We start from the raw sequence: 20,752 nt of genomic DNA, 5'->3' as shown, positions 1-20,752 counted from the left end.
ACCCAGGAGCTGCCCGGCTCACACACAGGTACAATGATTCACCAGACTTTTGAAGCTATGCTACAGCGGTGGAATATTAAGAAGGAGATGGTCCATGTTGTCTTACGAGATAATGCGCGCAATATGGAAAAGGCAATGAAAGAGTGCGGTGTTGCAAACCTGGGCTGCATGGCCCACTCTTTACAACTTGCTGTGAACGAGGCTGTGTTAAGTCAAAGAGCTGTGTCTGACTGCGTTGCCATTGGACGCAAGATTGTTGGACATTTTAGACAGTCTCAAGTAGCGTCCTCCGCCCTGAGGAAGTTACAAGAACGGCTGCAAGTGCCACAAACACGATTCCAACAAGACATAGCTACGCGATGGAACAGCACGTTTTACATGCTTAAGAGTCTAGTGGCGCAGAAACAAGCTATTGCAGCATATGCAGTTGAACACCATTTGCCCGCAACACTCAACGCCCACCAATGGACCCTGGTGGAAAACATGCTGACCATCCTCGATCCATGTGAACAGCTGACCAGAAACATCAGCAAGGCCACAGCCACAGCTGCAGACGTTATCCCCTCCACCCAAGCTTTGACACGTCTGCTTAAGCAAACTGTTCCAACAGACCACAGAGTAAAGACATCAAAAGACACCCTGTTAAAAGCAGTGCAATCACGTTTTGGTCATGTCGAGGAGGAGCCCCTGTACTATCTGGCAACAATACTGGACCCGAGATATAAGGACCGCTACTTCACTCTTGCATCAAAACGGCAAGCAACAGATATGCTTAGGGAAAAGTTGCTGGAGAATGATGGTGCCACAGCTGGCACTCCCCAGCCAGAGGAGCCACCAGAAAAGAGGAGCAGAGAAGATGGAAATAACTCATTGTTGGGAATGTTTGAGGCAATACTGGAAGAAAACACTGAAGCTGCCATTCACCAGGAAAACGGCAGAGTGGATGCAGAAGTAAGTGTACATTTATTTAACATTTTCTAAAGACAAAACGTATAAATCTTGTTAATGGTCAGAACAACATAATAATTAGATTGTATTTTTCTGCTGTGTTTTTTTTAACTTTTAGCTCCAGTCATATCTGTCGGAGCCAACGCTTCACCTGAGCCGTTGTCCACTGGAATACTGGAGGAGCAACCAGTCACGCTTCGAGTGCATGGCCCAGCTTGCTCGGAAATATCTGTCAGCGCCTTGCACTAGCGTCGACAGCGAGCGCTTGTTTTCTGCTGCTGGACACGTGATGACCGAGGAAAGAAACAGACTTGCATGCGAAAAGGCAGAGATGCTGCTTTTCATTAAAAAAAATCTTCCCCTGATCCATCAACAGGTAGAAGGGTAGATAAATAGTACAGGAACCAAAGGTTGAGTGTTGAGATATCGTGTCAGAACATGTGCCACCTTTTTAAGTATTATGATCTTTGTCTCGCTCTCTCACTCTCAAACAATTGAACCTCATTTACTTTAGTGAAAAGGTATTCATTTGAATGGAACCGTAAGCCAAAATCATTTAAACTTAATTTTTTGTTAGTATGGCATGCACTTTTTCAGTTTGTTTACATAGACAAGTTTAACTTGTGGCAGTGCATTATGCACATTTTATTTATTATTGAGGAAATGCACTTTTTCAGTTTGTTTACATAGACCAGTTTAACTTGTGGCAGTGCATTATGCACATTTTATTTATTATTGAGGAAATTCACTTTTTCAGTTTGTTTACATAGACAAGTTTAACTTGTGGCAGTGCATTATGCACATTTTATTTATTATTGAGGAAATGCACTTTCAGTTTGTTTACATAGACAAGTTTAACTTGTGGCAGTGCATTATGCACATTTTATTTATTATTGAGGAAATGCACTTTCAGTTTGTTTACATAGACAAGTTTAACTTGTGGCAGTGCATTATGCACATTTTATTTGTTACTGAGGAATGCACTTTTCAGATTGTGTTTACATAGAAATGTTTGAATATAACTTGTGTCAGTGCATCAATTTTCTATACATATATTTTTTTTTTTACTTTGTGAATGCACTTTTTCAGTTTGTAATCCTGATGCATGTATTTGCATCACTTCAAGGGGCCTTTTTGGAGAGGCTTGCCAATAGTTTTTCATTGGAAAAAATAAATATCTCTATTTAAAGAGTCAAGTGTTTTTGGGTTTGTTTATAGTATTAATGTCATGATCATATGTATATGTGTTATCGGTTATCGGTATCGGTATCGGCTTTTAGGAGCTGGAAGTTATCGGTTATCGGTATCGGCTTTAAAAAAAGGTTATCGTGCATCCCTAATAATTAGTGAATTTTATATAGAATTTAAAGATGAATTAGTGCCAGTGTTAGATAGATTATTTAGAGGAATAGAAGAGAGAAATGAAATACCAGCAGATATGTCGACAGGGCTAGTTAGCATTTTATATAAGAAAGGGAATAGGGATAAACTAGAAAATTACAGACCAATCACAATGTTAAATACAGACTACAAAATATTAGCGCGGGTGTTAGCCAAAAGGATAAAAAGAGTTATAGGGACGGTGGTAGAGAACACACAAGCTTATAGTATACCTGGTAGGGATATAGCAGATATAACAAGCAGTATCAGAGACACAATACATCATATGAAGGAAAGGAAAGGGGGCATAGTAATGAGTCTAGATTTGAATAAAGCATTTGACAGGGTTGATCACAATTACTTACACAGGGTGCTAGAGAGAATGGGTTTTGGGAATAGATTAGGTGGATGGATTAAAAGGTTGTACAATGGGGCAGTCAGTTGTGTAAAAATCAATGGAATAGTCACAGACACTTTTCGATTAGAAAGATCAGTCAGGCAAGGGTGTCCATTGTCATCACTGCTGTATTCAATTTCAGCAGAACCACTAGCACAGGTGCTGAAGCTAAACAATAAAATCAGTGGGATAGAAATACCAGGTGGGCAGGTAAGTCTTTTATATCAATATGCAGACGACACAACAGTCACAGTAAAGGATAGGGAAAGTGTATTAGAGGTAGTAGAGAGTGTGGAGCTATATGGGAGGGCATCAGGAGCGAGAGTTAATATAGAGAAGTCAGAAATAATGTACATAGGAGAGGATAGTGGAGGGAGAGTAGAGATAGGGCTGAAGGAAAAAAAGGACTATTTAAGAGTGTTGGGGGTTAATTTAGGGATAAAGGATAAAGAAGGGAGAGACATGCAGCTTGAAGGAATAGTAAACAGTATTAAGAAGACGCTAAGTTTCTGGAAGCACAGAGGGTTAGGGCTGAAAGGGAAGGTAGTGGTTGTGAATGCATTGGTAATGAGTAAATTTGCGTATGTAATGAACGTGATGGATGTGCCTGAGAGAGTGCTGAAGGATGTGGATAAATTGGTGAGTGAGTTTCTGTGGGAGGGGAAAGGAGTCAGGATAGCCAGAGAGGTGATGGAGAATGAATATGAAGATGGAGGACTGAAACTAATTAATCTAGAAAAGAAAAAGAAAGCACTAAGGGTAAAAATGATGACGAGATATCTAAGAAACAGAGGGGATCACACATGGAAGGTGTTTTTAAAAGAAGCGATTGATAAATGTGGAGGGTGTGGAGAGAGTGGAGTGTTTATGAAATTGAAAAAAGGAATGTTGGAGGGAGTGTCTGATTTTTACAAAGAGATGCTGGGGTCGTGGGGAGAGTTTGTGGAATGTGTGCAGTATGAATGTAAAAGTGCGAATCAGGTCTGGGAACAGCCTGTGTTTCTAAATCCCAAAATCAGATGGGAAGGGGAAACAGTATACAACAGGCTGATGTGGAGGGCTGGGTTTAGGAAGGTGAGGGATTTGGTGTACGAATATGTACCTGGGTTTATGAGGGCACAGGTAATAGTTGATGAAGTGAGGGACAAGGGTGATGAAATATGGCTGGGAACAGCAGAGGGAGTGATGGAAAAAATAAAAGAAGGGATGCCGAAAGAGTGGATGGGTATGATTGAGAGAGAAAATGAAGCGGATGAAGAGGGAGACATTGAGATGTATGTAGGAGAGGGGGAGAGGAGTATGAAACTGACAAGTGTGAAAACCAGAGTTTTGTACAAATGTTTAGGGAAAAAGGATGTGAGGAGACCAGCTGCAGAGAAAGTATGGGAGAGAGTAATGAATGAGATGGATGTCAGAGGGATATGGAAGAATCTGAGAGTGAAGTGGAACAGTAGTGAATGTGAAAACTTTGATTTTCTTTTGAGACACAACAGAATTTTCAACAATTTAATCATTAGCAAGTTTGACATGAATGTGGACAAGAAATGTGACGTGTGTGGTGTGGAAGTTGAAACATGCATGCATGAGTTTTTAGAATGCAGGGAACTAAAAACATACTTTGAGAGATTGAAAGATTTAATAAGCAGGTGTTGGGAGGGGAGTTTTGTGGAGAGAATGGAGTGGAAGGAACTGTGGTTATTTGGAGTGACTAGAAGAATGAAAGGGTGTAATGTGAGTCTCTTGAATTATATGTTTAGCCATGCAAGGTTTGCTGTCAAACTCAGGAGGAACATGGTCCATTACGAAAAGAGGAAAGCAGATGTATGGAGCATGTTTAGAAGTGGGATGAAGAGAGATGTTCACATGACACACAGATATATAAAAAAAGAAATATTTCTGAAAGACTTTATAGAGGGAAGCTCCTTAATTGAAATCGGGGATAACGGGGAGGTAAAGATGAACTTTGATTAAAGAAATATTAAGGAAGCATTTTGTTTGAAGGGAGTTATCTGTGACATTATTCATTTTGGTTTTCTATTTCCATACACAGTTTGTTTAATCTAATGTCTGGATTGTGGCCTGAGTATAATGGCAAAAGGTCCTTATGGTTTGGAAAAAATAATAATATTGAAAAAAAAAAAGGGGAAAGAGATGAAACAATGACAACGCTTATTTATCATTGTTATGGAGTGCAGTTAACACAAGCGTTTTGATGCAGATCAGATTTTGTAAAAACATTGAATTTTGGTTGGTTTTGGTTGGAAAATTTTCTGATAAGTCTACAGAAAGTAATAATCAGAGACATCATTTATGGTGTCATGCATTGTTTTTCATTTGGTCTGAACAGAATGGATAAGTGGAAAAGATAATAATTAATTAATAACAAAGGGAAAATGACAAGATATGTGACAACTTTGATTTTGATTTCGTTTATGGTGCATAATGTTTTCTTAATTTGTTTGTTTTTCTTTTTTCCTTTTCAAACTTCTTTATTTGGTTTTCATAATTGTTTGACCTGGACACATGGTTGCAGGCGATATGCTAATATGTATTGTGTATTGTTTAAAACATATCTATTTTTTATAATAAAAGAAAAAAAAAAACACGCCCGATCTCGTCCGATCTCGGAAGCTAAGCAGGGTTGGGCCTGGTTAGTACTTGGATGGAAGACCGCCTGGGAATACCAGGTGCTGTAAGCTTTTTACCTTCTCCGTTACAGACAGCAGAGGGCGCTGCTGCTCCTTCACTGGAGACACGGCTTTGAACAACAGAGCAGCTTGCCCGAGAAAGACGTTCAGCCTTTTTTTGCCGCTCGTGTCTTGCTCGCGTTTACATATTTGCAACAGTGTATACGAATTATATCATGATGTGCCTCGGAAAAAACTTGAACGATTGACTGCATGCCTTGCTCATGCAGAGAAATTAAAAAGCTTACAGCACTTGGTATTCCCAGGCGGTCTCCCATCCAAGTACTAACCAGGCCCGACCCTGCTTAGCTTCCGAGATCTGACGAGATCGGGCGTGTTCAGAGTGGTATGGCCGTAAGCCGAAGCGCGGGAGACAAACACACTATTTGAACCCGTTCAACAGTTATGTCTCCAAGAAGACACTGGAGAGCGCCCGCGGTTGGATCCCAGGGAGGGATAGAGACGGCGGAAGCTCCCAAGTAGATTTGAGGAGGGAAGTCACCGCAGAGCAAAACCAGTGCGCACGAACAATGCGGAGAGAAAACTTGTTCGACTGTGCTGATGTTTCTCCGTTGATGGATATAGACAAACCATCACCCGTGAACATGTATGAATAGCGCGTTTGTCTCCTCAGCCTTCGCTTACGGCCATACCACTCTGAACACGCCCGATCTCGTCCGATCTCGGAAGCTAAGCAGGGTCGGGCCTGGTTAGTACTTGGATGGGAGACCGCCTGGGAATACCAGGTGCTGTAAGCTTTTTACCTTCTCCGTTACAGACAGCAGAGGGCGCTGCTGCTCCTTCACTGGAGACACGGCTTTGAACAACAGAGCAGCTTGCCCGAGAAAGACGTTCAGCCTTTTTTTGCCGCTCGTGTCTTGCTCGCGTTTACATATTTGCAACAGTGTATACGAATTATATCATGACGTGCCTCGGAAAAAACTTGAACGATTGACTGCATGCCTTGCTCATGCAGAGAAATTAAAAAGCTTACAGCACCTGGTATTCCCAGGCGGTCTCCCATCCAAGTACTAACCAGGCCCGACCCTGCTTAGCTTCCGAGATCGGACGAGATCGGGCGTGTTCAGAGTGGTATGGCCGTAAGCCGAAGCGCGGGAGACAAACACACTATTTGAACCCGTTCAACAGTTATGTCTCCAAGAAGACACTGGAGAGCGCCCGCGGTTGGATCCCAGGGAGGGATAGAGACGGCGGAAGCTCCCAAGTAGATTTGAGGAGGGAAGTCACCGCGGAGCAAAACCAGTGCGCACGAACAATGCGGAGAGAAAACTTGTTCGACTGTGCTGATGTTTCTCCGTTGATGGATATAGACAAACCATCAGGAACATGTATGAATAGCGCGTTTGTCTCCTCAGCCTTCGCTTACGGCCATACCACTCTGAACACGCCCGATCTCGTCCGATCTCGGAAGCTAAGCAGGGTCGGGCCTGGTTAGTACTTGGATGGGAGACCGCCTGGGAATACCAGGTGCTGTAAGCTTTTTACCTTCTCCGTTACAGACAGCAGAGGGCGCTGCTGCTCCTTCACTGGAGACACGGCTTTGAACAACAGAGCAGCTTGCCCGAGAAAGACGTTCAGCCTTTTTTTGCCGCTCGTGTCTTGCTCGCGTTTACATATTTGCAACAGTGTATACGAATTATATCATGACGTGCCTCGGAAAAAACTTGAACGATTGACTGCATGCCTTGCTCATGCAGAGAAATTAAAAAGCTTACAGCACCTGGTATTCCCAGGCGGTCTCCCATCCAAGTACTAACCAGGCCCGACCCTGCTTTGCTTCCGAGATCGGACGAGATCGGGCGTGTTCAGAGTGGTATGGCCGTAAGCCTAAGCGCGGGAGACAAACACACTATTTGAACCCGTTCAACAGTTATGTCTCCAAGAAGACACTGGAGAGCGCCCGCGGTTGGATCCCAGGGAGGGATAGAGACGGCGGAAGCTCCCAAGTAGATTTGAGGAGGGAAGTCACCGCGGAGCAAAACCAGTGCGCACGAACAATGCGGAGAGAAAACTTGTTCGACTGTGCTGATGTTTCTCCGTTGATGGATATAGACAAACCATCAGGAACATGTATGAATAGCGCGTTTGTCTCCTCAGCCTTTGCTTACGGCCATACCACTCTGAACACGCCCGATCTCGTCCGATCTCGGAAGCTAAGCAGGGTCGGGCCTGGTTAGTACTTGGATGGGAGACCGCCTGGGAATACCAGGTGCTGTAAGCTTTTTACCTTCTCCGTTACAGACAGCAGAGGGCGCTGCTGCTCCTTCACTGGAGACACGGCTTTGAACAACAGAGCAGCTTGCCCGAGAAAGACGTTCAGCCTTTTTTTGCCGCTCGTGTCTTGCTCGCGTTTACATATTTGCAACAGTGTATACGAATTATATCATGACGTGCCTCGGAAAAAACTTGAACGATTGACTGCATGCCTTGCTCATGCAGAGAAATTAAAAAGCTTACAGCACCTGGTATTCCCAGGCGGTCTCCCATCCAAGTACTAACCAGGCCCGACCCTGCTTAGCTTCCGAGATCGGACGAGATCGGGCGTGTTCAGAGTGGTATGGCCGTAAGCCGAAGCGCGGGAGACAAACACACTATTTGAACCCGTTCAACAGTTATGTCTCCAAGAAGACACTGGAGAGCGCCCGCGGTTGGATCCCAGGGAGGGATAGAGACGGCGGAAGCTCCCAAGTAGATTTGAGGAGGGAAGTCACCGCGGAGCAAAACCAGTGCGCACGAACAATGCGGAGAGAAAACTTGTTCGACTGTGCTGATGTTTCTCCGTTGATGGATATAGACAAACCATCAGGAACATGTATGAATAGCGCGTTTGTCTCCTCAGCCTTCGCTTACGGCCATACCACTCTGAACACGCCCGATCTCGTCCGATCTCGGAAGCTAAGCAGGGTCGGGCCTGGTTAGTACTTGGATGGGAGACCGCCTGGGAATACCAGGTGCTGTAAGCTTTTTACCTTCTCCGTTACAGACAGCAGAGGGCGCTGCTGCTCCTTCACTGGAGACACGGCTTTGAACAACAGAGCAGCTTGCCCGAGAAAGACGTTCAGCCTTTTTTTGCCGCTCGTGTCTTGCTCGCGTTTACATATTTGCAACAGTGTATACGAATTATATCATGACGTGCCTCGGAAAAAACTTGAACGATTGACTGCATGCCTTGCTCATGCAGAGAAATTAAAAAGCTTACAGCACCTGGTATTCCCAGGCGGTCTCCCATCCAAGTACTAACCAGGCCCGACCCTGCTTAGCTTCCGAGATCGGACGAGATCGGGCGTGTTCAGAGTGGTATGGCCGTAAGCCGAAGCGCGGGAGACAAACACACTATTTGAACCCGTTCAACAGTTATGTCTCCAAGAAGACACTGGAGAGCGCCCGCGGTTGGATCCCAGGGAGGGATAGAGACGGCGGAAGCTCCCAAGTAGATTTGAGGAGGGAAGTCACCGCGGAGCAAAACCAGTGCGCACGAACAATGCGGAGAGAAAACTTGTTCGACTGTGCTGATGTTTCTCCGTTGATGGATATAGACAAACCATCAGGAACATGTATGAATAGCGCGTTTGTCTCCTCAGCCTTCGCTTACGGCCATACCACTCTGAACACGCCCGATCTCGTCCGATCTCGGAAGCTAAGCAGGGTCGGGCCTGGTTAGTACTTGGATGGGAGACCGCCTGGGAATACCAGGTGCTGTAAGCTTTTTACCTTCTCCGTTACAGACAGCAGAGGGCGCTGCTGCTCCTTCACTGGAGACACGGCTTTGAACAACAGAGCAGCTTGCCCGAGAAAGACGTTCAGCCTTTTTTTGCCGCTCGTGTCTTGCTCGCGTTTACATATTTGCAACAGTGTATACGAATTATATCATGACGTGCCTCGGAAAAAACTTGAACGATTGACTGCATGCCTTGCTCATGCAGAGAAATTAAAAAGCTTACAGCACCTGGTATTCCCAGGCGGTCTCCCATCCAAGTACTAACCAGGCCCGACCCTGCTTAGCTTCCGAGATCGGACGAGATCGGGCGTGTTCAGAGTGGTATGGCCGTAAGCCGAAGCGCGGGAGACAAACACACTATTTGAACCCGTTCAACAGTTATGTCTCCAAGAAGACACTGGAGAGCGCCCGCGGTTGGATCCCAGGGAGGGATAGAGACGGCGGAAGCTCCCAAGTAGATTTGAGGAGGGAAGTCACCGCGGAGCAAAACCAGTGCGCACGAACAATGCGGAGAGAAAACTTGTTCGACTGTGCTGATGTTTCTCCGTTGATGGATATAGACAAACCATCAGGAACATGTATGAATAGCGCGTTTGTCTCCTCAGCCTTCGCTTACGGCCATACCACTCTGAACACGCCCGATCTCGTCCGATCTCGGAAGCTAAGCAGGGTCGGGCCTGGTTAGTACTTGGATGGGAGACCGCCTGGGAATACCAGGTGCTGTAAGCTTTTTACCTTCTCCGTTACAGACAGCAGAGGGCGCTGCTGCTCCTTCACTGGAGACACGGCTTTGAACAACAGAGCAGCTTGCCCGAGAAAGACGTTCAGCCTTTTTTTGCCGCTCGTGTCTTGCTCGCGTTTACATATTTGCAACAGTGTATACGAATTATATCATGACGTGCCTCGGAAAAAACTTGAACGATTGACTGCATGCCTTGCTCATGCAGAGAAATTAAAAAGCTTACAGCACCTGGTATTCCCAGGCGGTCTCCCATCCAAGTACTAACCAGGCCCGACCCTGCTTAGCTTCCGAGATCGGACGAGATCGGGCGTGTTCAGAGTGGTATGGCCGTAAGCCGAAGCGCGGGAGACAAACACACTATTTGAACCCGTTCAACAGTTATGTCTCCAAGAAGACACTGGAGAGCGCCCGCGGTTGGATCCCAGGGAGGGATAGAGACGGCGGAAGCTCCCAAGTAGATTTGAGGAGGGAAGTCACCGCGGAGCAAAACCAGTGCGCACGAACAATGCGGAGAGAAAACTTGTTCGACTGTGCTGATGTTTCTCCGTTGATGGATATAGACAAACCATCAGGAACATGTATGAATAGCGCGTTTGTCTCCTCAGCCTTCGCTTACGGCCATACCACTCTGAACACGCCCGATCTCGTCCGATCTCGGAAGCTAAGCAGGGTCGGGCCTGGTTAGTACTTGGATGGGAGACCGCCTGGGAATACCAGGTGCTGTAAGCTTTTTACCTTCTCCGTTACAGACAGCAGAGGGCGCTGCTGCTCCTTCACTGGAGACACGGCTTTGAACAACAGAGCAGCTTGCCCGAGAAAGACGTTCAGCCTTTTTTTGCCGCTCGTGTCTTGCTCGCGTTTACATATTTGCAACAGTGTATACGAATTATATCATGACGTGCCTCGGAAAAAACTTGAACGATTGACTGCATGCCTTGCTCATGCAGAGAAATTAAAAAGCTTACAGCACCTGGTATTCCCAGGCGGTCTCCCATCCAAGTACTAACCAGGCCCGACCCTGCTTAGCTTCCGAGATCGGACGAGATCGGGCGTGTTCAGAGTGGTATGGCCGTAAGCCGAAGCGCGGGAGACAAACACACTATTTGAACCCGTTCAACAGTTATGTCTCCAAGAAGACACTGGAGAGCGCCCGCGGTTGGATCCCAGGGAGGGATAGAGACGGCGGAAGCTCCCAAGTAGATTTGAGGAGGGAAGTCACCGCGGAGCAAAACCAGTGCGCACGAACAATGCGGAGAGAAAACTTGTTCGACTGTGCTGATGTTTCTCCGTTGATGGATATAGACAAACCATCAGGAACATGTATGAATAGCGCGTTTGTCTCCTCAGCCTTCGCTTACGGCCATACCACTCTGAACACGCCCGATCTCGTCCGATCTCGGAAGCTAAGCAGGGTCGGGCCTGGTTAGTACTTGGATGGGAGACCGCCTGGGAATACCAGGTGCTGTAAGCTTTTTACCTTCTCCGTTACAGACAGCAGAGGGCGCTGCTGCTCCTTCACTGGAGACACGGCTTTGAACAACAGAGCAGCTTGCCCGAGAAAGACGTTCAGCCTTTTTTTGCCGCTCGTGTCTTGCTCGCGTTTACATATTTGCAACAGTGTATACGAATTATATCATGACGTGCCTCGGAAAAAACTTGAACGATTGACTGCATGCCTTGCTCATGCAGAGAAATTAAAAAGCTTACAGCACCTGGTATTCCCAGGCGGTCTCCCATCCAAGTACTAACCAGGCCCGACCCTGCTTAGCTTCCGAGATCGGACGAGATCGGGCGTGTTCAGAGTGGTATGGCCGTAAGCCGAAGCGCGGGAGACAAACACACTATTTGAACCCGTTCAACAGTTATGTCTCCAAGAAGACACTGGAGAGCGCCCGCGGTTGGATCCCAGGGAGGGATAGAGACGGCGGAAGCTCCCAAGTAGATTTGAGGAGGGAAGTCACCGCGGAGCAAAACCAGTGCGCACGAACAATGCGGAGAGAAAACTTGTTCGACTGTGCTGATGTTTCTCCGTTGATGGATATAGACAAACCATCAGGAACATGTATGAATAGCGCGTTTGTCTCCTCAGCCTTTGCTTACGGCCATACCACTCTGAACACGCCCGATCTCGTCCGATCTCGGAAGCTAAGCAGGGTCGGGCCTGGTTAGTACTTGGATGGGAGACCGCCTGGGAATACCAGGTGCTGTAAGCTTTTTACCTTCTCCGTTACAGACAGCAGAGGGCGCTGCTGCTCCTTCACTGGAGACACGGCTTTGAACAACAGAGCAGCTTGCCCGAGAAAGACGTTCAGCCTTTTTTTGCCGCTCGTGTCTTGCTCGCGTTTACATATTTGCAACAGTGTATACGAATTATATCATGACGTGCCTCGGAAAAAACTTGAACGATTGACTGCATGCCTTGCTCATGCAGAGAAATTAAAAAGCTTACAGCACCTGGTATTCCCAGGCGGTCTCCCATCCAAGTACTAACCAGGCCCGACCCTGCTTAGCTTCCGAGATCGGACGAGATCGGGCGTGTTCAGAGTGGTATGGCCGTAAGCCGAAGCGCGGGAGACAAACACACTATTTGAACCCGTTCAACAGTTATGTCTCCAAGAAGACACTGGAGAGCGCCCGCGGTTGGATCCCAGGGAGGGATAGAGACGGCGGAAGCTCCCAAGTAGATTTGAGGAGGGAAGTCACCGCGGAGCAAAACCAGTGCGCACGAACAATGCGGAGAGAAAACTTGTTCGACTGTGCTGATGTTTCTCCGTTGATGGATATAGACAAACCATCAGGAACATGTATGAATAGCGCGTTTGTCTCCTCAGCCTTCGCTTACGGCCATACCACTCTGAACACGCCCGATCTCGTCCGATCTCGGAAGCTAAGCAGGGTCGGGCCTGGTTAGTACTTGGATGGGAGACCGCCTGGGAATACCAGGTGCTGTAAGCTTTTTACCTTCTCCGTTACAGACAGCAGAGGGCGCTGCTGCTCCTTCACTGGAGACACGGCTTTGAACAACAGAGCAGCTTGCCCGAGAAAGACGTTCAGCCTTTTTTTGCCGCTCGTGTCTTGCTCGCGTTTACATATTTGCAACAGTGTATACGAATTATATCATGACGTGCCTCGGAAAAAACTTGAACGATTGACTGCATGCCTTGCTCATGCAGAGAAATTAAAAAGCTTACAGCACCTGGTATTCCCAGGCGGTCTCCCATCCAAGTACTAACCAGGCCCGACCCTGCTTAGCTTCCGAGATCGGACGAGATCGGGCGTGTTCAGAGTGGTATGGCCGTAAGCCGAAGCGCGGGAGACAAACACACTATTTGAACCCGTTCAACAGTTATGTCTCCAAGAAGACACTGGAGAGCGCCCGCGGTTGGATCCCAGGGAGGGATAGAGACGGCGGAAGCTCCCAAGTAGATTTGAGGAGGGAAGTCACCGCGGAGCAAAACCAGTGCGCACGAACAATGCGGAGAGAAAACTTGTTCGACTGTGCTGATGTTTCTCCGTTGATGGATATAGACAAACCATCAGGAACATGTATGAATAGCGCGTTTGTCTCCTCAGCCTTCGCTTACGGCCATACCACTCTGAACACGCCCGATCTCGTCCGATCTCGGAAGCTAAGCAGGGTCGGGCCTGGTTAGTACTTGGATGGGAGACCGCCTGGGAATACCAGGTGCTGTAAGCTTTTTACCTTCTCCGTTACAGACAGCAGAGGGCGCTGCTGCTCCTTCACTGGAGACACGGCTTTGAACAACAGAGCAGCTTGCCCGAGAAAGACGTTCAGCCTTTTTTTGCCGCTCGTGTCTTGCTCGCGTTTACATATTTGCAACAGTGTATACGAATTATATCATGACGTGCCTCGGAAAAAACTTGAACGATTGACTGCATGCCTTGCTCATGCAGAGAAATTAAAAAGCTTACAGCACCTGGTATTCCCAGGCGGTCTCCCATCCAAGTACTAACCAGGCCCGACCCTGCTTAGCTTCCGAGATCGGACGAGATCGGGCGTGTTCAGAGTGGTATGGCCGTAAGCCGAAGCGCGGGAGACAAACACACTATTTGAACCCGTTCAACAGTTATGTCTCCAAGAAGACACTGGAGAGCGCCCGCGGTTGGATCCCAGGGAGGGATAGAGACGGCGGAAGCTCCCAAGTAGATTTGAGGAGGGAAGTCACCGCGGAGCAAAACCAGTGCGCACGAACAATGCGGAGAGAAAACTTGTTCGACTGTGCTGATGTTTCTCCGTTGATGGATATAGACAAACCATCAGGAACATGTATGAATAGCGCGTTTGTCTCCTCAGCCTTCGCTTACGGCCATACCACTCTGAACACGCCCGATCTCGTCCGATCTCGGAAGCTAAGCAGGGTCGGGCCTGGTTAGTACTTGGATGGGAGACCGCCTGGGAATACCAGGTGCTGTAAGCTTTTTACCTTCTCCGTTACAGACAGCAGAGGGCGCTGCTGCTCCTTCACTGGAGACACGGCTTTGAACAACAGAGCAGCTTGCCCGAGAAAGACGTTCAGCCTTTTTTTGCCGCTCGTGTCTTGCTCGCGTTTACATATTTGCAACAGTGTATACGAATTATATCATGACGTGCCTAGGAAAAAAACTTGAACGATTGACTGCATGCCTTGCTCATGCAGAGAAATTAAAAAGCTTACAGCACCTGGTATTCCCAGGCGGTCTCCCATCCAAGTACTAACCAGGCCCGACCCTGCTTAGCTTCCGAGATCGGACGAGATCGGGCGTGTTCAGAGTGGTATGGCCGTAAGCCGAAGCGCGGGAGACAAACACACTATTTGAACCCGTTCAACAGTTATGTCTCCAAGAAGACACTGGAGAGCGCCCGCGGTTGGATCCCAGGGAGGGATAGAGACGGCGGAAGCTCCCAAGTAGATTTGAGGAGGGAAGTCACCGCGGAGCAAAACCAGTGCGCACGAACAATGCGGAGAGAAAACTTGTTCGACTGTGCTGATGTTTCTCCGTTGATGGATATAGACAAACCATCAGGAACATGTATGAATAGCGCGTTTGTCTCCTCAGCCTTCGCTTACGGCCATACCACTCTGAACACGCCCGATCTCGTCCGATCTCGGAAGCTAAGCAGGGTCGGGCCTGGTTAGTACTTGGATGGGAGACCGCCTGGGAATACCAGGTGCTGTAAGCTTTTTACCTTCTCCGTTACAGACAGCAGAGGGCGCTGCTGCTCCTTCACTGGAGACACGGCTTTGAACAACAGAGCAGCTTGCCCGAGAAAGACGTTCAGCCTTTTTTTGCCGCTCGTGTCTTGCTCGCGTTTACATATTTGCAACAGTGTATACGAATTATATCATGACGTGCCTCGGAAAAAACTTGAACGATTGACTGCATGCCTTGCTCATGCAGAGAAATTAAAAAGCTTACAGCACCTGGTATTCCCAGGCGGTCTCCCATCCAAGTACTAACCAGGCCCGACCCTGCTTAGCTTCCGAGATCGGACGAGATCGGGCGTGTTCAGAGTGGTATGGCCGTAAGCCGAAGCTGCGGGAGACAAACACACTATTTGAACCCGTTCAACAGTTATGTCTCCAAGAAGACACTGGAGAGCGCCCGCGGTTGGATCCCAGGGAGGGATAGAGACGGCGGAAGCTCCCAAGTAGATTTGAGGAGGGAAGTCACCGCGGAGCAAAACCAGTGCGCACGAACAATGCGGAGAGAAAACTTGTTCGACTGTGCTGATGTTTCTCCGTTGATGGATATAGACAAACCATCAGGAACATGTATGAATAGCGCGTTTGTCTCCTCAGCCTTCGCTTACGGCCATACCACTCTGAACACGCCCGATCTCGTCCGATCTCGGAAGCTAAGCAGGGTCGGGCCTGGTTAGTACTTGGATGGGAGACCGCCTGGGAATACCAGGTGCTGTAAGCTTTTTACCTTCTCCTTTACAGACAGCAGAGGGCGCTGCTGCTCCTTCACTGGAGACACGGCTTTGAACAACAGAGCAGCTTGCCCGAGAAAGACGTTCAGCCTTTTTTTGCCGCTCGTGTCTTGCTCGCGTTTACATATTTGCAACAGTGTATACGAATTATATCATGACGTGCCTCGGAAAAAACTTGAACGATTGACTGCATGCCTTGCTCATGCAGAGAAATTAAAAAGCTTACAGCACCTGGTATTCCCAGGCGGTCTCCCATCCAAGTACTAACCAGGCCCGACCCTGCTTAGCTTCCGAGATCGGACGAGATCGGGCGTGTTCAGAGTGGTATGGCCGTAAGCCGAAGCGCGGGAGACAAACACACTATTTGAACCCGTTCAACAGTTATGTCTCCAAGAAGACACTGGAGAGCGCCCGCGGTTGGATCCCAGGGAGGGATAGAGACGGCGGAAGCTCCCAAGTAGATTTGAGGAGGGAAGTCACCGCGGAGCAAAACCAGTGCGCACGAACAATGCGGAGAGAAAACTTGTTCGACTGTGCTGATGTTTCTCCGTTGATGGATATAGACAAACCATCAGGACGGAGCCGGTGAACATGTATGAATAGCGCGTTTGTTTCCTCAGTCTTCGCTTACGGCCATACCACTCAGTGAGTGTGTGTGTGTGAGAAGCTCCACTGACCTACAGTGTATGATCTAGAATTTTAAACGAATAATTCGTTTGGAAAAAATTTAAAACACATTTTGAAAATCAAGGTGGAGATTTCGTTTTCTAAAATAAAGAAAACGCATCGGACGGAAAAAATGGCAACAAAGAACGGACTTAACGAACAAGAGAAACAGATCATGGATAATGGTGAAAAGAGGAAAATCTATGAAAAGAGACTCACGATCATGGCGGAGATTGAGGGCGATGATATAATCACAATGATGGAGCTTTTGAGGAAGGTGAAAGAGGAGTGCGGCGAGGTTATCGGCTGCAGATTCAAGACGCCAAAAAGTTACGAAATTACCATGCTGAGCGACACCGGGAAATCCAAACTAATGGACGGGCTGAAGATCAAGAATAATATCATCATGGCCCGAGAATTAGGAATCGGTGAGATGGTAGTCTCATTTATCAACCTGCCAACATACATCGATGACGAAACAATACTTGGAAAATTAAGAGACTGGGGAGTGAAACCAGTATCCAGCATAAGGAGACGAATGTGGCCGGGGACGGAGATCGCTGACGGGACACGATTTTTAAAAGTGAAATTCAATGAAACTGTCAAATCACTGCCGTATTCGACTAAGTTTGAAACAGCGGCAGGATCGGAGCACTTTCGTGTAATACATGACAGACAAGTTAAAGTTTGCCGTCTGTGCATTCAACCCGGACATATCGTAAGAGACTGCCCGGCTTTTTCCTGTTATAAATGTGGAGGACAGGGGCACTATGCACGGGAGTGCGCGGAGCAGCAGGAGCGGCAGACAGGAGGAGAAGACAACAGTGAGAAGAGGACGGATCAGGAGGAACAGAGACACAATGAGAAGGACCAAGAAGCTTCTCCACTGGGGCCGACAGGAGAGGAGCAGAGCCAGGCGGAAGAAATGGGCGGAGAGGAGGAGCAAATGGACGGGGAAGAGGAGCTGGACGACGCCGCAAAGATAGCGGAGGATACACCGATGGAAGGTGGAGAAGAGACTGGTGACACTTTTGAGGGTGGAGGAGCGGAGGAGAGAGGTGAGGGAGAGGGAGGTTTGGGAGAGGGACTGGAGGGAATAAGCAGGGGGGAACAGGGGGGAGGAAACGGGGAGAAATGTGGGGTGAAAATGACCGAATATGACTGGATGGTGTCCGATGTTACGGATAGTGACGGTGACTCCATGGAAAAAGTTGATATAGTGAGAAAAAGAACAGGACTCAAAAGACAGGTGAAAAGACGTGAGCTATTGAAAAAGAAAAACACAAAATGAATAAGAAGTCATGAAGACACTCTTCTTACTTTTACTAAGCATGCTCCACATCTCCTCTTTCAATGGCAACGGCCTCAGAGAGAGAGTCAGAAGACAGCAAACCTTGCTGGTGTGTGACGCTGACATAATATGTTTACAAGAGACTCACTGGGATGATGAGTGTGTGAGAGAGACTGAGAGAGAATGGTTGGGTCAGATGTATGTGAACAATGGGGGAACTAAATCAAGAGGGGTAGCAATTTTGGTAAAGAGGGGAGTGATAGAGGATGTAAGGAAATGTGAGGATGACAGGGAAGGGAGAGTGATTGGGATAACATTTGAGCACATGGGGAAAAAATTTCAACTTTTGAATATATATGCACCAAATGAGGAGAAACAAAGAAGGGTCTTTTTTGAGAGAATGAGAGGAATGTGTGGGGAAAACTGTATGATTGTGGGTGATTTTAATGTGTGGTGTGGAAGGCTGGATGCTTCCTCAAGTGTGTGTTTTAAAAGCGACTCATCCAGAGGTGTGCTGAAAGAATTGATGAAAGAAAGAGAACTGATTGATGTGTGGAGAGAGAGGAATCCAGAGGGGAGGGTATTTTCAAGAAGACAAGTGGTGAGAGGGGTGCTAAAACAGAGCAGATTAGATTTAGTGTTAGGTCAAAAGGACATAGTAGATATGATAGGAAGGGTAGGATATAAAAGCACAGCTTTAAGTGATCACATGGTGTTAGAGTTCAGGGTAACAAAAAGGATTGAAAAGAGAGGGGGTGGTGTGTGGTGTTTGAATGGTGATTTGGTGAAGGATGAAAAGTATAAAAACAAAGTGAGAGAATGTATAAACAGGAGAAAGGATGAGAGAATGTATGAAGAGGATATAGGGAGGTGGTGGGAGAGTTTTAAAGCAGAGATTAAAAAGATGAGCATAGTATATAGCAGAAACAGGAATAGAAAAGAGAGGGAGAAGGAGAGGAAGTTAAAGGAAGAATTAGAAAGAGAGACTGAGAAGATAGAAAAAGAGGGAGAAAATGATTTAAACAACTACATAAGAATTAGGGAAGAACTGAAGGAAATAGAACAATGCAGGTGTATGGGGGCAATAGTCAGAAGCAGGGCGAGATATGTGGTTGAGGGAGAGAAATGTACAAAGTTTTTTTTAGGGCTAGAGAAATCCAAACAAAAGAGGATTTATCTAGAACAAGTAGAAGGGAAGAACGGGGAAATAATTACGGATTTTGTAGGGATAGCTGAAAGGGTACAAGAATTTTATAGGGATTTATTTAGAAAAGAAGAAATGAAGGAAGAGAGCATGGAGAGTGTTTTGGAGAAAGTGGAAGCGAGGTTGAGTGAGAAAGACAAGGAGATGTGTGAAGGAAACATAGGAACAGGAGAAATAGAGGCAGCAATAGCAGGGTTAGGTAGAAATAAAAGTCCAGGTATAGATGGGATAATTAGTGAATTTTATATAGAATTTAAAGATGAATTAGTGCCAGTGTTAGATAGATTATTTAGAGGAATAGAAGAGAGAAATGAACTACCAGCAGATATGTCGACAGGGCTAGTTAGCATTTTATATAAGAAAGGGAATAGGGATAGACTAGAAAATTACAGACCAATCACAATGTTAAATACAGACTACAAAATATTAGCGCGGGTGTTAGCCAAAAGGATAAAAAGAGTTATAGGGACGGTGGTAGGGAACACACAAGCTTATAGTATACCTGGTAGGGATATAGCAGATATAACAAGCAGTATCAGAGACACAATACATCATATGAAGGAAAGGAAAGGGGGGCATAGTAATGAGTCTAGATTTGAATAAAGCATTTGACAGGGTTGATCACAATTACTTACACAGGGTGCTAGAGAGAATGGGTTTTGGAATAGATTAGGTGGATGGGTTAAAAGGTTGTACAAAGGGGCAGTCAGTTGTGTAAAAATCAATGGAATAGTCACAGACACTTTTTAGATTAGAAAGATCAGTCAGGCAAGGGTGTCCATTGTCATCACTGCTGTATTCAATTTCAGCAGAACCACTAGCACAGGTGCTGAAGCTAAACAATAAAATCAGTGGGATAGAAATACCAGGTGGGCAGGTAAGTCTTTTATATCAATATGCAGGACGAACACAACATTCACAGTAAAGGATAAGGGAAAGTGTATTAGAGGTAGTAGAGAGTGTGGAGCTATATGGGAGGGCATCAGGAGCGAGAGTTAATATAGAGAAGTCAGAAATAATGTACAGAGGAGAGGATAGGTGGAGTGAGAATAGAGATAGGGCTGAAGGAAAAAAAGGAACTATTAAGAGTGTTGGGGGTTAATTTAGGGATAAAATGATAAAGAATGGGAGAGACATGCAGCTTGAAGGAATAGTTAAATAGGATTAGAAGACGCTTAGGTTTCTGTAATCAACATAGGGTTAGGACGGAAAGGGAAGTTAGTGGTTGTGAATGCATTGGTCATGATAAATTGTGTATGTAATGAACGTGAGGGATGTGCCTGAGAGAGTGCTGAAGGATGGAAATTGGTGAGTGAGTTTCTGTGGGAGGGGAAAGGAGTCAGGATAGCCAGAGAGGTGATGGAGAATGAATATGAAGATGGAGGATTGAAACTAATTAATCTGGAAAAGAAAAAGAAAGCACTAAGGGTGAAAATGATGACGAGATATCTAAGAAACAGAGGGGATCACACATGGAAGGTATTTTTAAAAGAAGCGATTGATAAATGTGGAGGGTGTGGAGAGAGTGGAGTGTTTATGAAATTGAAAAAAGGAATGTTGGAGGGAGTGTCTGATTTTTACAAAGAGATGCTGGGGTCGTGGGGAGAGTTTGTGGAATGTGTGCAGTATGAATGTAAAAGTGTGAATCAGGTCTGGGAACAGCCTGTGTTTCTAAATCCAAAATCAGATGGGAAGGGGAAACAGTATACAACAGGCTGATGTGGAGGGCTGGGTTTAGGAAGGTGAGGGATTTGGTGTACGAA

The 20,752-nt window shown here is 46.5% G+C and overlaps 1 protein-coding gene, 1 long non-coding RNA gene and 29 other non-coding genes across 31 annotated transcripts in view; 16 read left to right on the top strand and 15 right to left on the bottom strand.

Annotated features, from left to right (window-relative positions):
- The first annotated feature begins 627 nt into the window (after positions 1–627).
- On the top strand, positions 628–2,144 carry LOC115594758 (uncharacterized). Its single transcript, XR_003986549.1, has 2 exons — positions 628–951; positions 1,067–2,144. It is a non-coding gene; the product is annotated as an uncharacterized LOC115594758 (long non-coding RNA).
- A 3,509-nt stretch (positions 2,145–5,653) lies between these two features.
- LOC115594874 (5S ribosomal RNA) lies at positions 5,654–5,772 on the bottom strand. The gene has a single exon (XR_003986576.1). It is a non-coding gene; the product is annotated as a 5S ribosomal RNA (ribosomal RNA).
- A 279-nt stretch (positions 5,773–6,051) lies between these two features.
- Positions 6,052–6,170, top strand: LOC115594867 (5S ribosomal RNA). Its single transcript, XR_003986568.1, has one exon. It is a non-coding gene; the product is annotated as a 5S ribosomal RNA (ribosomal RNA).
- A 229-nt stretch (positions 6,171–6,399) lies between these two features.
- On the bottom strand, positions 6,400–6,518 carry LOC115594866 (5S ribosomal RNA). Its single transcript, XR_003986567.1, has one exon. It is a non-coding gene; the product is annotated as a 5S ribosomal RNA (ribosomal RNA).
- A 275-nt stretch (positions 6,519–6,793) lies between these two features.
- On the top strand, positions 6,794–6,912 carry LOC115594935 (5S ribosomal RNA). Its single transcript, XR_003986637.1, has one exon. It is a non-coding gene; the product is annotated as a 5S ribosomal RNA (ribosomal RNA).
- A 229-nt stretch (positions 6,913–7,141) lies between these two features.
- LOC115594869 (5S ribosomal RNA) lies at positions 7,142–7,260 on the bottom strand. Its single transcript, XR_003986570.1, has one exon. It is a non-coding gene; the product is annotated as a 5S ribosomal RNA (ribosomal RNA).
- Positions 7,261–7,535: 275 nt separating this feature from the next.
- Positions 7,536–7,654, top strand: LOC115594934 (5S ribosomal RNA). The gene has a single exon (XR_003986636.1). It is a non-coding gene; the product is annotated as a 5S ribosomal RNA (ribosomal RNA).
- A 229-nt stretch (positions 7,655–7,883) lies between these two features.
- On the bottom strand, positions 7,884–8,002 carry LOC115594933 (5S ribosomal RNA). The gene has a single exon (XR_003986635.1). It is a non-coding gene; the product is annotated as a 5S ribosomal RNA (ribosomal RNA).
- A 275-nt stretch (positions 8,003–8,277) lies between these two features.
- LOC115594932 (5S ribosomal RNA) lies at positions 8,278–8,396 on the top strand. Its single transcript, XR_003986634.1, has one exon. It is a non-coding gene; the product is annotated as a 5S ribosomal RNA (ribosomal RNA).
- Positions 8,397–8,625: 229 nt separating this feature from the next.
- On the bottom strand, positions 8,626–8,744 carry LOC115594931 (5S ribosomal RNA). Its single transcript, XR_003986633.1, has one exon. It is a non-coding gene; the product is annotated as a 5S ribosomal RNA (ribosomal RNA).
- Positions 8,745–9,019: 275 nt separating this feature from the next.
- LOC115594929 (5S ribosomal RNA) lies at positions 9,020–9,138 on the top strand. Its single transcript, XR_003986631.1, has one exon. It is a non-coding gene; the product is annotated as a 5S ribosomal RNA (ribosomal RNA).
- Positions 9,139–9,367: 229 nt separating this feature from the next.
- On the bottom strand, positions 9,368–9,486 carry LOC115594928 (5S ribosomal RNA). Its single transcript, XR_003986630.1, has one exon. It is a non-coding gene; the product is annotated as a 5S ribosomal RNA (ribosomal RNA).
- A 275-nt stretch (positions 9,487–9,761) lies between these two features.
- LOC115594927 (5S ribosomal RNA) lies at positions 9,762–9,880 on the top strand. The gene has a single exon (XR_003986629.1). It is a non-coding gene; the product is annotated as a 5S ribosomal RNA (ribosomal RNA).
- Positions 9,881–10,109: 229 nt separating this feature from the next.
- Positions 10,110–10,228, bottom strand: LOC115594926 (5S ribosomal RNA). Its single transcript, XR_003986628.1, has one exon. It is a non-coding gene; the product is annotated as a 5S ribosomal RNA (ribosomal RNA).
- Positions 10,229–10,503: 275 nt separating this feature from the next.
- Positions 10,504–10,622, top strand: LOC115594925 (5S ribosomal RNA). The gene has a single exon (XR_003986627.1). It is a non-coding gene; the product is annotated as a 5S ribosomal RNA (ribosomal RNA).
- Positions 10,623–10,851: 229 nt separating this feature from the next.
- LOC115594924 (5S ribosomal RNA) lies at positions 10,852–10,970 on the bottom strand. Its single transcript, XR_003986626.1, has one exon. It is a non-coding gene; the product is annotated as a 5S ribosomal RNA (ribosomal RNA).
- A 275-nt stretch (positions 10,971–11,245) lies between these two features.
- On the top strand, positions 11,246–11,364 carry LOC115594923 (5S ribosomal RNA). Its single transcript, XR_003986625.1, has one exon. It is a non-coding gene; the product is annotated as a 5S ribosomal RNA (ribosomal RNA).
- A 229-nt stretch (positions 11,365–11,593) lies between these two features.
- Positions 11,594–11,712, bottom strand: LOC115594922 (5S ribosomal RNA). The gene has a single exon (XR_003986624.1). It is a non-coding gene; the product is annotated as a 5S ribosomal RNA (ribosomal RNA).
- A 275-nt stretch (positions 11,713–11,987) lies between these two features.
- LOC115594921 (5S ribosomal RNA) lies at positions 11,988–12,106 on the top strand. Its single transcript, XR_003986623.1, has one exon. It is a non-coding gene; the product is annotated as a 5S ribosomal RNA (ribosomal RNA).
- Positions 12,107–12,335: 229 nt separating this feature from the next.
- On the bottom strand, positions 12,336–12,454 carry LOC115594920 (5S ribosomal RNA). Its single transcript, XR_003986622.1, has one exon. It is a non-coding gene; the product is annotated as a 5S ribosomal RNA (ribosomal RNA).
- Positions 12,455–12,729: 275 nt separating this feature from the next.
- On the top strand, positions 12,730–12,848 carry LOC115594918 (5S ribosomal RNA). The gene has a single exon (XR_003986620.1). It is a non-coding gene; the product is annotated as a 5S ribosomal RNA (ribosomal RNA).
- A 229-nt stretch (positions 12,849–13,077) lies between these two features.
- LOC115594917 (5S ribosomal RNA) lies at positions 13,078–13,196 on the bottom strand. Its single transcript, XR_003986619.1, has one exon. It is a non-coding gene; the product is annotated as a 5S ribosomal RNA (ribosomal RNA).
- Positions 13,197–13,471: 275 nt separating this feature from the next.
- Positions 13,472–13,590, top strand: LOC115594916 (5S ribosomal RNA). The gene has a single exon (XR_003986618.1). It is a non-coding gene; the product is annotated as a 5S ribosomal RNA (ribosomal RNA).
- Positions 13,591–13,819: 229 nt separating this feature from the next.
- LOC115594915 (5S ribosomal RNA) lies at positions 13,820–13,938 on the bottom strand. The gene has a single exon (XR_003986617.1). It is a non-coding gene; the product is annotated as a 5S ribosomal RNA (ribosomal RNA).
- A 275-nt stretch (positions 13,939–14,213) lies between these two features.
- On the top strand, positions 14,214–14,332 carry LOC115594914 (5S ribosomal RNA). The gene has a single exon (XR_003986616.1). It is a non-coding gene; the product is annotated as a 5S ribosomal RNA (ribosomal RNA).
- A 230-nt stretch (positions 14,333–14,562) lies between these two features.
- LOC115594913 (5S ribosomal RNA) lies at positions 14,563–14,681 on the bottom strand. The gene has a single exon (XR_003986615.1). It is a non-coding gene; the product is annotated as a 5S ribosomal RNA (ribosomal RNA).
- A 275-nt stretch (positions 14,682–14,956) lies between these two features.
- Positions 14,957–15,075, top strand: LOC115594912 (5S ribosomal RNA). The gene has a single exon (XR_003986614.1). It is a non-coding gene; the product is annotated as a 5S ribosomal RNA (ribosomal RNA).
- Positions 15,076–15,304: 229 nt separating this feature from the next.
- Positions 15,305–15,423, bottom strand: LOC115594911 (5S ribosomal RNA). The gene has a single exon (XR_003986613.1). It is a non-coding gene; the product is annotated as a 5S ribosomal RNA (ribosomal RNA).
- Positions 15,424–15,699: 276 nt separating this feature from the next.
- Positions 15,700–15,818, top strand: LOC115594910 (5S ribosomal RNA). Its single transcript, XR_003986612.1, has one exon. It is a non-coding gene; the product is annotated as a 5S ribosomal RNA (ribosomal RNA).
- Positions 15,819–16,047: 229 nt separating this feature from the next.
- LOC115594909 (5S ribosomal RNA) lies at positions 16,048–16,166 on the bottom strand. The gene has a single exon (XR_003986611.1). It is a non-coding gene; the product is annotated as a 5S ribosomal RNA (ribosomal RNA).
- An 8-nt stretch (positions 16,167–16,174) lies between these two features.
- LOC115594757 (uncharacterized) overlaps positions 16,175–20,752 on the top strand; it is a 29,014-nt gene continuing 24,436 nt past the window's right edge. The window contains exon 1 of the mRNA XM_030439002.1: positions 16,175–17,552. Coding sequence (XP_030294862.1) covers positions 16,628–17,552 — 925 coding nt within the window. The 5' untranslated portion in view covers positions 16,175–16,627. The remainder of the gene's footprint in view (positions 17,553–20,752) is intronic.

This window comes from Sparus aurata, chromosome 13 (genome assembly GCF_900880675.1).
Source record: "Sparus aurata chromosome 13, fSpaAur1.1, whole genome shotgun sequence".
Taxonomy (NCBI): domain Eukaryota; kingdom Metazoa; phylum Chordata; class Actinopteri; order Spariformes; family Sparidae; genus Sparus; species Sparus aurata.
The sequence above is the reverse complement of the archived record's forward strand: the minus strand, read 5'-3'. Positions and strand labels throughout refer to the sequence as shown.